Source organism: Natrix helvetica, assembly GCF_964273705.1.
Source record: "Natrix helvetica genome assembly, chromosome: Z".
Lineage (NCBI taxonomy): Eukaryota > Metazoa > Chordata > Lepidosauria > Squamata > Natricidae > Natrix > Natrix helvetica.
Genome location: NC_138554.1, coordinates 84916548 through 84934444, shown reverse-complemented (window position 1 = coordinate 84934444; position 17897 = coordinate 84916548). Strand labels below are relative to the sequence as shown.

General features: G+C 39.0%; 1 protein-coding gene across 3 annotated transcripts in view; it reads right to left on the bottom strand.

Annotated features, from left to right (window-relative positions):
- TOPBP1 (DNA topoisomerase II binding protein 1) overlaps window positions 1–17897 on the bottom strand; it is an 80225-nt gene that overhangs the window by 32183 nt on the left and 30145 nt on the right. For all 3 annotated transcript variants that reach the window (XM_081971285.1, XM_081971287.1, XM_081971286.1), the window contains exons 14-17: window positions 17549–17847; window positions 14017–14190; window positions 9913–10022; window positions 8703–8826 (exon numbers count right to left, since the gene is read on the bottom strand). In XM_081971285.1, coding sequence (XP_081827411.1) covers window positions 8703–8826; window positions 9913–10022; window positions 14017–14190; window positions 17549–17847 — 707 coding nt within the window. The remainder of the gene's footprint in view (window positions 1–8702; window positions 8827–9912; window positions 10023–14016; window positions 14191–17548; window positions 17848–17897) is intronic.

Sequence of the window (17897 nt, the reverse complement as noted above, 5' to 3'; positions counted from 1 at the left end):
GTGAAGCATTAGTACCACTTTATAAAGCCCTAGTAAGACATCTGGAATACTGCAACCAATTTTGGTCACCATACTAAAAAAAAATGTTTTTTTTAAAAAACAAAGTTTTTTTTATTTTTTGTTACATATTTTAACATTTTTTTATAAACAAAGGGTTGTCCTGGTTTCCCCCCCTTATACATCTTCTATTATGCATAGTACATTTTACATCATATTTCCATTTTACATTTCAGTTATCTTATTTTTATTCCATATTCTCTCGCTTAATTTTAATTTTTTTAATATATAGACAATATCATTATTTGCCTCTCCAAATTAATCAAATTTAACACATTATTTCCATCTATTATTCTGTTTTACTGTTAATAACATATCCTCAAGTTTAATTTAATGTAGTAAACATTTCATTTAGTTAGTTATCCACAAGTAATAGTTTTAATCTATTTCCTTCACATTGTATTGAATATATAACGTTGGCTATATTTACTATATTTTATTCTATTCTACTAGTAAATCATTTTCTTTCTTTCCTCCTTTCAACCATTTTCTCTTAGTCTCTCAGGAGCTTCACTTCTTATATTCTCTTCTCTCCACCCATTTGCCTAGCTTTTTCTTTTTCTTGATCTTGAAATTCCTATATTTTTTCTTTCCAATCTTTTTTCTCCTTTTTAATTCTGTTGCTTTAGTACCTCTCCCCTCATCTTTCCCCATTAATCCCACCTTTGCTATTTAATTTTCCCTTTTTGGGGGCCACTTCCCTCTTGCCTCCTTTGGGTATGTAACTGTAAATCCCAGTATAATCATCTAAGTATTTTTCTTTTTCAATCTCTTTCTTCTATGTTATCTTCATGTTCTTCATTCAGTCCCTTTCCTTTCTCCTTTTCTTCTTCTCCTTGTTCTAAGAGTTCCCTTGAGTTTCCACAGTTTTTTTTCCCATTTAGCGTTTCACGTACATTTTTTAACTTAACAAGTATTTCATTATACATCCAAAATCTCCATATTGTCAGTTTAATTAATTTAACAAATTATTTAAACTTTTTCTATTATGTCACTTTTACTTAAGCTTAAAGTTCTTTTTTTTCTTTTCTTATTTCCAATTTCTAAAGTCCAACTCCACTTTTTATTTACTTTTTGTTTTCCCCAAAATCAGTAAGTCCAATCCACAACACTGTTGCAAAAACTAATCCTCGTTATTCCTCACAGCTTCAAAGTATCTTTATTTGCTACAGTCAAGGTCAGGTTACAGATGTACTTTCCCCTGTCAATTTCTATTAGGTTTGTAGTATCCTCTTCTCACCACTAGATATCTCCCTCTCCACTGTAGGCAATGTGTTCTAGCTGTCAAAAGCTGTCAAAATCCATATTTATTCCATAAAAAATAGAAAAAAGTAGCAAAAGAAAGGAAATGCCCCTCCCCCCCAAGTTCTTTTATTATTTTTGATGTTTCTAAGTCCAAATTTTGGGAGTAAAAGTCTTCTAGGGATTTCCGTTTTGTCTCCGCTCTTTCCCGCCCCCTCTGTTAAATCACCCTTTTGCCAAATAGCTGCTAAATTCCATTCCCGGTCTCTTTTTCATCCAAATTTAAAGTTTTTTGACCTTGGGTTGATCACCCAGGTCCAACATTTATTACAAAAAAGATGTTGAGACCTTGGAAAAAGTTTAGAGGAGAGCAACTAAGGTGATCAGAGACCTGGAGACTAAAACATATGAAGAACAGCTGCAGGATTTGGGTTTGGCTAGTCTAAAGAAAAGAAGTATCAGGGGTGACATGATAGCAGCATTCCAGTATTTTAACAGATTAATATTTGGAAGAGAACGTATAGGTCATCTAGTCTGACCCCCTGCTACAACGACACCATTTCTGACAAATGGCAGTCCAATCTCTTCTTGAAAGTCTCAAGTGATAAAGCCCTCACAACTTCTGAAGGCAAACTGTTCCATTGGTTGACTGTTCTCAATGTCAGAAAGTTCCTCCTTATTTCTAGATTGAATCTCTCCTTGGTCAGTTTCCATCCATTACTCCTTGTCTGGCTTTCAGGTTCTTTGGAAAATAGCTTGACCCCTTCCTCTCTGTGGAAGCCCCTCAAATATTGGAACACTGTCTTCCCTGATCCTTCTCTTCACCAGACTAGCCATGCCCATTTCCTTTCACCTGTTCTTCATATGTTTTAGTCTCCAGTTCCCTAATCATCCTAGTTGCTCTTCTCTGCACTTTTTCTAGAGTATCAGCATCTTTTTATAGTGTTGTGACCAAAGCTGGATGCAGTACTCTAGGTGTGGTTTTACTAGAGCTTTATAGAGTGGTATTAGTACCTCACTTGATCTTAATTGTACCTCTCTGTTAATGCAACAGCTGCATTGGGTTTTTTTGGCTGCCACTGCACATTGCTGAGGGACTGCCACAAAGAAGAGAGGGTCAAATTATTCTCCAAAGCATCAGACAGCAGGCAAGAAACAATGGTTGGAAAGTAATTAAGGAAAAAAGCAACCTGGACTTGAGGAGAAACTTCCTAACAGTGAGTACAATTAACCAGTGGAGAAGTGCCTTCAGAAATCATAGGCACTCCATCACAGGATGATTTAAAAAGAGTCCAGACCAGAGGTGTCAAACTTGATGTCATTGGGGGCTGCATCAGGCTTGTGGTTGACCTCAGTCAGCTGGCTGGGTGTGACAGGGATGGGCGTAGCCAGGTCAACACAGCTCGTGGCTGGGGGCGCCTGTGGAGGCCCGGATGGGGCCGGGGGGATCCATTGTCTCCAGCGGAGGAAGGGGAGACCATGGCAAGCACCAAACCCTTGTCTACCAGAGCAGCCTTGCCATCCCTCTCAGGCCATGCTGAGGTCCACCAGACAGCGGCAAAGGCTGCCTGGAGCCCTGGAGGGCAAGTGCCCAGCCTCCCCCACCTCCTTTGGAGCTGCTACTGCTGTGCTCACTCTCCTTGGTCAGGTTTCTCATGATGTGTGCAGGAGGGTAAAGTGTGTAGGTCAGAGGAGACCTGGCTTTGTAACTAAAGCATTTTCAACTATAGGACCAGGAGAGGTCAGGCAGAGGGAACAAGGGGATGGTGAAAAGGCAGCAAGGCTGTGATAGCCAAGACAGGACTTTCTTCAGACCCTCCCTCCCTCTCATTATAATTTCCTTCCTTTCCTCTTTCCTTCTTTTTTCTGTTTCCTATTTCCCTTTCCTGTCCCTTCATGATGAATTTCTTGATGCCTCCTTGCTGTGATCAAATGTCACTTTTCCTAGTAGTTTGTGGCCATTTAAAAGACTGAGAACAAACCAAGCTCAGTTTATTCTGTGCTTGCATTTAGTGGGGCCATCCACAGACAACAGTACAGCTGTGGCTGTACTGTGATAGTTGATCAGCGCTCCTGTTTTTTATGTGCAACAGCTTTAGCATTTAGAAACAGAGGATACATAATCCTTAAAAGTGCTCTCCTGTATGGACTCTGATATGGAGACTAAAACATATGAAGAACGGTTGCAGGAACTAGGTATGTCTAGCTTAAGAGAAAGAAGGACTAGGGGAGACATGATAGCAGTGTTCCAATATCTCAGGGGTTGCCACAAAGATGAGGGAGTCAAGCTATTCTCCAAGGCACCTGAGGACAGAACAAGAAGCAATGGGTGGAAACTAATCAAGGAGAGAAGCAACTTAGAACTGAGGAGAAACTTCCTGACAGTTAGAACAATTAATCAGTGGAACAGCTTGCCTCCAGAAGTTGTGAATGCCCCAACACTGGAAGTCTTTAAGAAGATGTTGGATAGCCATTTGTCTGGAACGGTATAGGGTTTCCTGCTTAGGCAGGGGGTTGGACTAGAAGACCTCCAAGGTCCCTTCCAACTCTACTATTGTATTTATTTATGTATTTATGGTCTAATTCAGACTGGAAATATAGCAGAATAAATTTTTCCTCACTCTGCTTTGCAACACACAGGAGGTGATACTTTCCTAAGAGCTCACAAATCAAGAATACTAATGTTAACTTGGATTACCAACAAAGTTCTGTCTGTAACAAAATAGAACACAAAATTGCTTTCTCCTTCAACTGGGGCATCTCCAACCAAGTTTGCCTCTCCCTCCTTCCTTTTTTTTAAAGCTGCCAGATGATCTGGACAGAGGCTCCCCATTTTGACCCCTCTTCCCTGTCATTGCCTCTGCACCTGAGGGGCCTCTGTATGGCTCTCAGTTCAACTCTCCTGGACACCACCACCATGTGTGTGCACCCAGCCCCATGCTATGACATAAGAGAGGAAAAAAATGGGAGAAGAGAAGCCGGGATGGGAGCTCTTTACAGCCTTCCCTGGGAATGGGGGAAGAGCTGGGGGGCAGAGCGCAATGCGATTGGAGGCAGGTTGGGGGAGATGTGCAGTTCACAGTACCTTGAGCACATACCATTGAAGTGGTAATAAGTGAGAAAAAGAAACAAGCACTCCCCCAAAATGGCTTTTCGTTAGTTTGCAGCTTGACATCGCAAAAGGTCTCTGTTCAGGGCGTGGGGCTGCAAGGTGGGGGAGACCCCACACACAAATACCCACAAACATGTGTGCAGGTCTAGGAGATATGAGTGGAGAGCCATGCAGAGGCAATGATGGGGAGGGGGGGATCAAAAGGGGAAACCTCTGTCCAAAGCCTTTGGAAGCTTAAAAAAAACCACTTGATGAGCAGAGGCTTCCCTTTTTGTTCACCCTCCCCTCCGTTGCCTCCACGCCTTTGCTGCTTCCAGGGCAGTCCTGCAGGCTAGATCTAACCACCTTGCAGGCTTTGAGTTTGACGCCCCTGGTCTAGTTTGTCACTTATCTGAAATGGTATAGATCAGTGATGGCGAATCTTTTGTGGCTTGTGTGCCAAAAGCGGGGGAAGTGCAGGAGGGGTGTGTGCGGGTGTGCCACACCCATAATACTATGTGCATGACCCCAGTGCGCATGCACACACAACCAGCGCTCCCCCATTTTTGGTGTGCTTTTTTCACCTTCCCCAGGCTTCAGATGCTTTATAGGAGCCTGGGGAAGGCAAAACAGCCTCCCGCGCACCCCCCCCAGAGGCTTCAGGAGCACCTCCTGAACCCTCCCGAGTGCAAAAAAACGGCCCTATGGGCAAACCGGATGTTCGGGAACGGACTTCCGGTTTGTTCATAGGGCTGGTTTTAGTCCTCTGGAGCCTTGAGGCGGACTTGAAGGAAGCTCCTGAAGCCTCCAGAGGGCAAAAAAAAAAAAAAAAACAGTTACAGGATTTCCTCTGGAGTTATTCTGTACTTTACTGATACAGAAACCAGTATCACAAACAATAAAATCACAGAAAGGCATGTTATGAATTCCAGAAGAAAACACACATAAACACAGAAAACAGCTGTGGTTATTACCATTTGTATTTCCTATTAGAGACAACCCAACAGATACATAAAGAACTGTCTTCTGAATGGAATTTGTGAATACATAACCAGAATAGGTTCTCCACTATGGTTTAGATGTACCTTGGTTTGCACATGCCAAATTCTGGACAGCTTATGGTCAAAGAATCTTTATACACTCAAATGTACCTCAGTCTGAACTAAACCCAGTTTATTAAAGACAGCAGGATATCTATCTTTATATAGTCAGGTTAATTCACATGGAACATCTGACGTAAAATACATTTTTATATTAACTCCTCAGTTGCATGTAAATTATTCTTGTGTTCTTAATTGCCCAGTATGCATTCAATACATGAAGCACAAAAGTAAAAAGTAACGGGACTCTGAAAGTCTAGATCTTTTTCCTTAAGCAAGAAAGCAAAAGTTATAGCTAATCACAATGTCACAAAGTCACATAAATCTTAACTTCCCATATATACACAACAACATTTTACACGCAATGAGGCTAAAAATATATTCTGCAAGAAGAGAAGGTAGAGAAATTACTTTTTCTCTTGATTGGTCATATCTCACAACCATCCAATACCTAGCTTCTGAAGGCTCTCTAATACCCATCCATCAGTGATTAAACATGACACATCTAGCTGTCAACATTCTTTTGTTGAAAAAAGATAATGCTATACTACTATAATGATTTAGAGGAAGAGACTGGGATATTGAAGGAAGAGCCATGGTCATAATAATGGCCAGATAAGAGGCAGTTTAACATGCAGTAGGAATGTGGCAAACATCTAAAAATATACTCTCCCTAGTTTGTTGAACTGTAAAGGTGACAGGGAAAAACATACATTGAACATTCTGTTCATGTAAACTTTTAATAAATTAGAGATAGTTCCTTTTATATGCTTCTTGTCAGAACTATCTTGCAAAGACTGACATTAGCTCAATCAGTCTTACGGGTGTCAGATTTGTGGCATCACGTTGCAGTCACTTGACATATCACAACGTTTTCCCCTTTCTGGAATTGGGATGAGAGTGGGCTGTGTGTGATGCATCTGGCCCATGGGCCACCAGTTTGACATCCCTACTGGAGATGATCCAGTAAAATAACTGGCCAGAAGTTATTGAATGTCTCAGTCCTCATTTCTTGATCGTCTAGATATTTGCCTCAGCCCACATTTCAGTATCTTCACTGCAACTCAGCTTATTTGATGACACACAGTTCCTTTATATTGATGTTGCATGAGCTGTTTTTATGAAGAGTTCTGCTTTCAGAGAGTTTGCAGACCCATAGTCAATCGGACATTTGTTCATCAGAATTTAGTTGGATTATAATTGTCTGCTGAAGTTGTCTCCATGTTGGAAATTCCCAGAGCTTCCATGCAATCATTATGAGGGCAATATCAACACATTGCCAAGTTGTTATACCTAGCAATCCTTCCTCCATATTTCCATTTATTGTTATGATAGTGCTTTTCTTTTATCTTTCCAGGTTTCCAGGGCAGCCCTCAGAAGATAAAATAATCAGCATCACCTGGATAGCACAGCATCCTGTTATGTTCCCTAACAGCTGAGGGATGGCCAGAAGGAATGGGAGAAGGTTTACTGTGCAATATTCTTCAATTCACTACTCTTCTTCAGCTTGACACACACACACACTGTCTCTTGCTTTTCTTGCCTGTTTTTTTTAAAAAAACCACCTCAATAGGCTAAAGATGATGGCAATTCTACTGCTCTCCTGAAGAAGGCAAAGTCAAACAGCAAAAGGGATTTCCCTTCAAGGAATAAAATTATTTTCACTAAAAAAAGAAGTCAATCTATGGAGTTGGTTCCATCAATTCAATTATAAATAATAAACATGATTGGATAATAGATATGTGTGAACATGTAACTGCCAAATGAAATACGAACCAGACTATTAAAATATTGTATTTTTATATTCACAGTCTATAAATGCAATGTAGCATGTGTAAAACATGCCTAGTTCAGAAATACATGCAAATTTAAGACAAAATGTCAGCTATCTTACTTTATGTTCAAAGTTTTTTAAAAACTGCCTTGATCTGGCAGAACTTTGCTGATGAAAGTATTTCCAAACCATCCCTTTGCTGTTTGCAGCCTTTCTTCTGAACTTCAAGTGGATTGTCTGCCAACCTTCTGTAGTAGAAGGTGAGGGAGGCAAATAATAAACTGGGATAAAACCATATCTCTATCCTTTTTGCTAATGAAAACCTCAGAGTAAATGAAGAACCTTTCACCAACTTATTCTTAAAAAACTTTAGTAGGTTCCCACCTGCCTAGACAATTTTTGTGTAGATTCATACAACTCCAGAGATCTTCAAGGCTGGTTCCAATTGGTGTTAAGAGGGAGCAAAATATCCAGCTCACAGCACTTCTTTGTGGTATGCTGCAGGGCTTGATGCTCTCATCTCCTTTTTAACATCTGTATGAAACCACTGAATGGGATCATCTAATACCATGAGATGAGGTATCATTAACATGCTAATTTAACTCAACTTTACATCTCCATCCATAGTGACCCAAGTGATGATGTAGCTTGCTCTCTTGCACTGCCTAGAGTCTATGGGTGTCTCTATAGCTGTGGGTTCAAAATATTTTGGGATTTGGGAGTTTATAATTTTTAATTCTGGATGGGGTTGAAAGGGGGAGGGGATTGTCTTAGATTCATAATACCTGTTCGAAGCGCAGTTGGTAGTCATGGCTATGAGTCTTTGTACAACTATGTACCACTTGAGCCAATTCCTGGGTTGTGAGGCTCTGCATGCAGTTACCCACGCCCTAGTCATCCTTAAGTTGGATTACTGCAATGTGCTCTACATGGACTACCCTTGAAGAGTATTCAGAAGCTACAACTGGTACAGAATGCAGTGGCACGGAGGTTCTAGAGGTCCTTTATGTGGCAAATGTAATACCGCTGTTCTGTGACCCGCATTAGTTGTTAATTTGCTTCCAGGTCCAATTGAAGGCGTTGGTCATTACCCTTAAAGCCCTTTGTGATATGGGTTCAGTATATCTGAATAGCTGTCTCACCTCAGTGGGACTAGGGATTCCACTCATGCCAGTGGAAGAGGCTAACTGCAGATCTTGCCTGCCAAAGGGTCCAGAAGAGCCTCTGAGAGAAGATCCCCACGTTGCTCATCCCCTTGATTTAATCCTTAATTTTAACTGCTTTATTTCTTTACCTTGTTATTATATTTTAAGCTGCCCAGAGTTGCCATTAGTGAGATGGATAGCATAAAATTTAATAATTAATTATAAATTATAAATAAATAAAGTAAAATAATCATTTTCTTCACTTTAATATCAGAAAGAAAGGATATCCATACCTCCAAGAGCCAATGCTCTGAAACAATGTATATGCCTCTTTCTTTAGCAGATTTGTATTCTCGGTTGTTATCATTCTGTCTTCCCTGGTAGATGAAATGTGTTACAGTTTCATCAAAGCACCACCTAGAATAAATGCAGACAATCAACACTTGTTAAATAATTGCTAATTCAGAAGAAGATAATTAGTTTGCACATAGCAGAATTCACCTAGATAGTGAATATTTCTGTGATAATAAATTTAGCCATTACCTGTCTACATAAATTGAAACTTTTCTTAATCATATTCTGATACACAGGGATATATAAATAAAAATCCATACAGTCCTTAACAATTTGAATTGTTACTTCCTGCCCTGTATGTTTAAGCAGAATGGATATTCCCCAAGTCGCATATATTAAATGTTGTTAGAACAAAAGAAGCATACATTTTGTCACATTTCCTGCCTTTTAGAACAGGGCCTCCCCAGAGAGGTAGAGAGAGACAATGCCTTCTCTCCCAGAGTTCTGAAAGCCAGTAAGATCTGGCTCTGATCCCCAATGTGCTTGTGAGGCCCTGCTATGGTTTGCTATTTTTATTATTATTTTAGTCTGGGCTGCCAGACTTTTAGTGTTTGTGCATTTTGTACACCAACTAGAATTTATTAGAGAGGATGATTAGAATAAATTTAAATAAATTTTAGATTTTTTTTTTAGGACCAATGTTCAAGGACGATTTACACTTAATGTAAAATTGAATGTAATTCCATAATATGAATAAATGTTAGTATTTCATTAGTATAAATATATATATATGTATGTATGTATGTATGTATGTATGTATATGTATATATACACACATACATACACATATATATGTTGTATTTGTACTGATAAATAAATAAAGGGAGACTAGTATAGATCTATTTCGAGCTAATTAGCTCTCATCAGCTAGCCATACCCTTACTGGGATTTGAATATATATATATATATTCAAATATATATATATATATATTCAAATATATATATATATATTCAGTAATACTATAATTATATATTATATAATTATATATGTTACATCCCTAACAGTTTTCATGTTTAATTTTCTACAACCATCATCAAATATTTCATAAAATGGATTACAATATATAGTCCATTTGAATCTATAGAGCTATTAAAATTTAAATCTATAGTCCTTCTAACAGTGACTACATTGCTTACAGCTGTATATACCTGTAATCTGCTCCAAGAGATGCAGCAATAGCATTCAATTCACTTTGCTTTTTACTGAGCTTCTTACTCACACAGATAACAACATCTGCTAATGGTTTTGATTCTTCTTCCTGAGCAAGTTAGGAAAAATATTTGAAAGCTTCAATTTTCAACATTTCCAAGTTTCCAGCATTCATTTTTTATACAACTCTTTAAAAAGTTAATATTTAAGGGAAGGGGTGGGATTCATTTAATTCTTTCTTTCAATAAAATAGCTCCATTGTGCTAAGTTTAAAAGGTATCTCCAAACAAAAATGGCATTGCTAGCTACCGACTCATCCCAATAATAAGCCCAACCCTATTTTGGGGGAGGGGGGGTTGGACCTATTACCCCTACCCTGAAAATAATACAGGTATAATTAAGGCCAAAAAAAACCCTTGGTTTTATTTTTAAATGACATTACAAAGTGATGTCATACCCTCAGGTCATTGAAACATTCACAATGATTGCCCATTCACTTTATATTATGATGTTAGACATCTGAGGACAGAAGAACAATCATAGCACAAGAGAAGCAAGGACTCGGCAAAACCAGAGCTGCAAATTCTGCAACAATGGTACCCACACATTCTGCTTGACTTGTGGCAGAACATTTCATGCCCGTATAGGCCTTACCTGCAGACATATAATGGGCAACCCACAACCTGTTAGATGTGAAGATCCTCTTCGAACACAATGGACGAACATCATCATCATCATCATGATGTAATAAAGATTTACTTTAAAAAAACTGCCCTACATGACTTGAAGATTATAATGTTCCAAAAGTTTGAAAATTAAGACAAAACTTTCAGCAATATAGCAAAAATATGTAATTAAAAATTACTGAAGCTGAAGCTCCATACACCAGGTCAGCCCAAATATAAGAAAGCCATAATTACAATAACAACAACAATAATAAAAATTATCTTTAGCAAACGAGTAAAAGATCTGTTAACTTCCATAAACAATGTTTTAACTTCCATCCCATCCAACTCACTATATGAGACCAACCAATTAATGTATAGCACAGCCACCATTATAACTGCAGAACTGGGTTATAAAATGTCAAAAAAAAGAAACTCACTGGAACATCAAAGATGTTATCAAAAATAAGAAATAAGCACTAGAGTGGAGATTTTAAGCAGAAAAACATGAAGTCTGATGTCAATTAACACTAGTATTTACAGAATGATATAGAAAATTATGAAATCTAAGCTATTAAAATCTTTGAAGAACAAAGCAGAAAATTAATAACTACAATAATAACACTATCAATAATGATGTCTGCTGCTATGAATAGACTACCATATTTTTAGGAGTAAAAGACGCACCAAGGTTTTGAAGGGGCAAATTAAAAAAAAAGTAGGTAGGTAGACAGATAGAGAGAAAAATATAGTAAGTAGGTAGGTAGAGAGAGTGTGAAAGTAGGTAGGTAGATGAGAGAGAGAGGGGGGGGAGGGAGGGAGGGAGAAATACAGTAGGTAGGCAGGGAGAGAGAGTATGTGGAGGGAGAGAGGGAGAGAAATAAAGTAGGGAGGGAGGGAGAGAGTAGGTAGGTAGGTAGATAGAGGGATAGAGAAAGAAAGAAATACAGTAGGTAGGGAGAGAGAGAGTAGGTAGATAGATAGAGGGATAGAGAGAAATACAGTAGGTAGGTAGGGTGAGAGAGGGTAGGTAGGTAAGTAGATAGAGGGATAGAGAGAAATACAGTAGGTAGGTAGGGAGAGAGTAGGTAGGTAGGTAGATAGAGGGATAGAGAAAGAAAGAGAAATACAGTAGGTAGGCAGGGAGAGAGAGTAGGTGGAGGGAGAGAGGGAGAGAAATAAAGTAGGTAGGGAGGGAGAGAGTAGGTAGGTAGATAGAGGGATAGAGAAAGAAAGAGAAATACAGTAGGTAGGCAGGGAGAGAGAGTAGGTGGAGGGAGAGAGGGAGAGAAATAAAGTAGGTAGGGAGGGAGAGAGTAGGTAGGTAGGTAGATAGAGGGATAGAGAAAGAAAGAAATACAGTAGGTAGGGAGAGAGAGAGTAGGTAGTTAGATAGAGGGATAGAGAGAAATACAGTAGGTAGGTAGGGAGAGAGAGGGTAGGTAGGTAGGTAGGTAAGTAGATAGAGGGATAGAGAGAAATACAGTAGGTAGGTAGGGAGAGAGTAGGTAGGTAGGTAGATAGAGGGATAGAGAAAGAAAGAGAAATACAGTAGGTAGGCAGGGAGAGAGAGTAGGTGGAGGGAGAGAGGGAGAGAAATAAAGTAGGTAGGGAGGGAGAGAGTAGGTAGGTAGGTAGATAGAGGGATAGAGAAAGAAAGAGAAATACAGTAGGTAGGCAGGGAGAGAGAGTAGGTGGAGGGAGAGAGGGAGAGAAATAAAGTAGGTAGGGAGGGAGAGAGTAGGTAGGTAGGTAGATAGAGGGATAGAGAAAGAAAGAAATACAGTAGGTAGGGAGAGAGAGAGTAGGTAGTTAGATAGATAGAGGGATAGAGAGAAATACAGTAGATAGGTAGGGAGAGAGAGAGAGTAGGTAGGTAGGTAGATGTTTCCAGGTATACTTATCCATGTGATGGAGAAGGAAATTGCTGACAACCTGCAGCACCTAAGATTTGTTTCTGCTGGCACAGCACTTGATCAATGTAATTCTCATCAATTACTCTAACTAAAGATCTTTCCGAAAGGGGAAAAAAAGATTTTGTACAAAATCGCGAAAATGGGCCATTTTTTTTCAAATAAAAGGCATGAATAGCCTTATGGAGGCTTATAGAGTGCTGCTGTGGGCAAAAAATGGCCCATTTTTTGCTTATTTCTGCCCTCCCCAGCTTCCAGGAGCTCTCTGAAAGCCTCCATAAGTGTATGCACAGCCATTTTTGTGAAGATAGCGGCGTTTCAGGAGGCTATAAAATGCTGTATTCAATGTACAAGACGCACCCAGATTTTGAGCCTCTTTTTTTGAGGAAAAAAAGTGTGTCTTATACTCCAAAACATACGGTATATGTAATAGAATGACATAATGAAGAGATGACATATGTGGAACAAAGTTTATCTGATAAGATAAAGTATGGAATGTGGAACTAAAGATGAGAAGATGAGAGAATGATTTTAAAAAGAACGCTTTACTGAATATATAAAAGAAAGCTCCTGAAGTTTTAAAAATTAAATACAAATAATAGGAACCACAAATGAGAAACCAAGAGAATAACTCGGAAAACATTGTTATTGGATTTACAAGAGGTTTGTTAAAGTTTTGAAGATATCTGCGTGATGGGATAAAGAATAATTTAAGAGAAAAAAAATATTACAACAATAGTTAGCTGAATTAAAGATTAAAACTGATAAAAGTACTGTAAAAATAGGGGTTGTAAATTTAGTTTGTTCAAGGTTAAAATAAGATATTTTGTTGCAATTTTCCAGTAATCCTTTATAAACTTTTTGCTGATATAGGAATTCAAAGGCTGACACCTTATGGCAGTGATGGCCGACCTCTTCCGGACTGAGTGGCCAAAGTGCATGCACAACCAACCCCAAAATGCAATGCCCGTGTGCCCCCACACATGCCTGTGCCCCCCCCACGCATGCAGTCCCTGCATGTGACCTGTCCCCCCCCCCACGCACATGCACGACAGACCCAAAGACCAGCTGACTGGCAGAAGGCATGCCCGCATGCGCAGCAGAGCTGAACTGAGGCGACGGCTTACGTGCCTACAGAGAGGGAGCTGCAGGTCATCTCTGGCACGTATACCAGATTTGCCATCAGGGCCTTATGGGTTTCTTTATGTATAAGGGATGGGATATGAGATAAAGATATATTTGTGTAACCTTATAGGGGTTGAAGAGTAAATAATCCATCATAATGAAGATTTGAAGTCACTTCTTTATATATTTCTTTTTTATATATTATAACCTATTTTTATTTTTTCTTTCCATTATCTTTTTCCATTTAGTTTTTATTAGTATTTAATATTGTAATTAAAATTATATTTGAAGAGATTTACTTCCACAATAAAATGACTACCATTTCAGGAAATAATAATTTGCCAAGAGTAAATGAAGTTTGATTCCATACTTGTATAATGGAACTAAATGCTAAGCTCACCGTTTGCCAGCATGGAGCTTTTAGCTGCGGACTGGCAGTGATTGCAACTGTTTGGCGAGTGCTGTTGGCCAAAGCTAGTTTTAAGTTCCTGCCAATGACTTCAGAAAGAGGAGTACTTAGATTTATGTTTTCTTGGTTAGGACCACCTGGAGTTTCCAAAACTGCCAAAGCATCCTAGAGGAAAGGAATTTTAAAAGGCATTAATGATTGTATTCTCAAAATGTTTCTCATAAACTAATCAAATAAATGAAACAGTTTTGTTTTATTCTTCTAATTATATAAAATATCCAATCAAGTCATATCAAAGAAGCTTTTATATTATATTAGAAGATTTAACAAACGTTACTTTTTATACAGACCAAAATAAAATCTGTTAGTTTTATTGGCACCAAATTAAGCTACCACAAGAATAAGGAAAGTCATCATTCAATCTAGGGCAAGAGCTCATATTATGTTATAAGTCCGCAAGGATATTGAGAAGTTACAGAATTGTTATGAAATAGGCAATCATCCTATTATTCATCACATTATTCTACATTCTAAATTGTGATTAAATGTACACAATTACAGTAGAGACTGATTTTGGTCATAATTTGAGGATTGGTTATCAATCAGTCCTCAAATTATGACAATTGAGCCCAAAAGTTCTGTTGCTAAAAAAGTTAAGTGAATTTCACCCCATTTTACATTCTTGCTATAATAAAGTGGATGATTGCATTTGTTAATTTAGTAACAGGGTTGTTAAGTGAATCTGGCTTCCCCATTGACTTTTCTTGTCAAAGGGTCATAAAAGGTGATCAAATAACCCTAGGACATTGCAACCGTCATAAATACATGGTAGTTGTGAAGTGTCCAAAGTTTGATCATGTGAACATGGAGATACTTCAGCTTCAAAGTATGAAAAGCAATCATCAGTCATTTTTTTTCAATGCTACTGTATTTTTGAATAGTCATTAAATGAATGGCTGTAAATTGAGGACATGGCATGAAATAGCCACAGCTACTTAAAAGCTCAAAATGACTGTTTCAAGGCATTCCTGAATTCTTCTGTTGAAGAATTCAGGAACTAATTATGGAGAAATTATGGAACTAATGCTAGGGATTATCTAAAATTCTGAATATCATTATAATGTTCTAGTGATGATTTATAATATTAAATGTGTAATTAAAATGTGATTTGAAGCAATAGTTGATGGACTTTGTAAAATAAACAAAACTATGACTCAAAAACTATAACCATTATTTTTGCAACAAGTAAAGGAATTATATTGAATTAAAGATTTTGTCAGAATAGATTCAATTAAAATTAATCCTTAATTAAGAAATCTATCGTGTTTTCCCGAAAATAAGACATGCCCTGCTAATAAGCCCAATCGGGCTTTTCAGAGCATGCGCCATAATAAGCCCTCCCCCGAAAATAAGCCCGCCCCCAACTATTTAAGCGCATGCGCAATTGGTCCCCGCCATTACCACTGTACCACCTATTGGTACAGCTTCCAGGACAAAGAGGACCTGCCGCAAAAAGAGATGCAGCCCAAGCAAAGTGCTTCACGCCCCGTTCCCTCCTATGCAAACAGCCCGCCGCAAAAAGAGCGGCGGGCCAGCAATGCGATCACCCCCTCCTGCCTGTTCCCTCTTGTGCAAAAAAACACCGCCCACCCCACCCCAATGGTAAAGGCAGCCTGCCTGGTTCCCTTCCCTGCCGCCCTTTTAGCGAGGGGTGGCAGATGAGGGGGGAGAGAAGCGAGGCTCGTGTCCTAGCGCTACCAGACTGACAGCTCCACTACGCTCCTCCAAAATGCTGGGGAATAGCTAATAAATCCTTTGCAATCCCCCCACCCCAAAATGCCTGGGAATAGCTAATAAATCCTAAAACAGTAGCCTTATCTGATTCATTTCAAGAACTGATAGTCCCAGAGAGGAAATAGGCCCTCTCAGGAGAAAGAAATCTTCCCCAGCATTTTGGGGCGAAATAGGCGGGCGAAGGGCAGGAGGAAAACAGTCCCATTCCACGCTAGGACGCGTGTCTCACTTCTCTCCCCCCCCCCTTGCTAAAGGGATGTCGAGGAAGGGAAGAAGCCAGGCAGCTGTTACATTGGGGATGGGGTGGGAGGTGGCAGGCCAGCAACGCACCTCGCACCCTATTCCCCCTCACACAAAAAGAACACCTTCCACCAAGCCCCAATGACAACGGCGGGCCTGGCTGCTTCCCTTCCCCGATGTCCCTTTAGTGAAGGGTAGCAGTGGGGGGAGAAGCGAGACGCATGTCCTAGTGCTACGGGAGACTGACAGCTCCGCTGCGTTCCTTACCCTTTCGTCCTTGTAAAAAAAAACCTTGTGAGTTCAACTTTTTACAAGGGGTTTCACTGGACAAATGGGCGAGGAATGCAGCAGGGCTGAACAGGTAAGAGGCATGCCTCGCTTCTCCCCACCACACCTGCCACCCCTTGCTAAAGGGGCGGTGGGGAAGGGAACCAGACAGGCTGCCTTTACCATTGGGGCAAGTGTTGGGCCGTGAGGCACGCTTCTTACCTTTCCAGGTCTGTCGCGTTTCTCGCCATTGTGTCCAGGGAAGCCTCTGGTTAAAAAAAAAGAAAAGAAACCCTTCTCGCGACTTCAAGAAGTTTGATAGAACTCGTGAGAAGGTTTTTTTTTTTTACTAGCAGCTTCCCTGGACACAATGGCAAGGAACGACGGAGCTGGAAAGGTAAAAGGCGTGCCTCACTTCTCGCCTGCCCCAGAAAATAATAAGCCCTCCCCTATAATAAGCCCAAGGTCATATTTTGTGAGTCAAAACAAAATAAGACCCTGTCTTATTTTCGGGGAAACACAGTAATGATTTCAAGAAGGAATTGCAAAATAATTGAAATGTTTTACTATAGCACTTTAAAGGCAGTGAGTGAGGTCCAGAGCATTCACCAACTTCCCAGATATAAACAAACTACTTGACTGGAATTTAGAAAAGATTGGGATTCATCACATCTACTATATAATTATTTCTGGAAGTAATGAATTAAGTATATGGAACAAGGGAGCACAATTTTGGATCAGTTCAATTTGGAACTTTCCTAACATAAGAAGAAAGCATAGAAGTTGAAATACAAATGAAAGAAACTTCCTTGTCAGAGGGAGGAGAAAAGCAGATCAGTCATATAGCCTTGTCAGTATATTAAATTTAAAAATATATTCTAATTCTGCTTCTAACCAACAAACAAATACACACACTTTAGAACATATTATTAATATTCCATATAAAGGACAACTTTTATTTACTCTACAACATGATCATATCAATGTTATGTCATAATACAAACTTGGAAAATAAACTACCCATATAATAAAATATTCATTCAAGTAAAATAAATAACTATAGATATAAAAAGTAGCTTAACATTAAAACACAGCATACTCAATTTGCTTTGAAATTAAAAAGAAAATTAGAACTAACAAACAAATTGATATTTATTGATAGTTATATTATAACTGTTTTCTCAAACATTTACAAGAGGGACAAGATTTCCAAAGTATTTACCTTGACATCAAAAGAAGGTTTAAATAGCTTGTCTTTCGATAAAAATTTAGATGGTGTGTCCAGATGCAGAGAGGGTTCCTTCTGCACTGCTTTGCTTCCAATTGGAGGGCTAGGATTTTTACCAATATGCTGTGAAATAACACTTTGGAAAGCTTTACTTTGGAAACAATTCACATCCAGAGGTGTCACTGTTGTTATCTTTCCAGTTTCAAGGACATTACTAGGATAATCAGGTGTATTTGTAGATGTAATACTTTTCGCCATTTCTTCTGAAGAATTTGTAAGGTTCTTTTGTTCATCTTTAAAAAATGTAAAGTACAATTTAAAAATATTTTAAACTATGTATTTC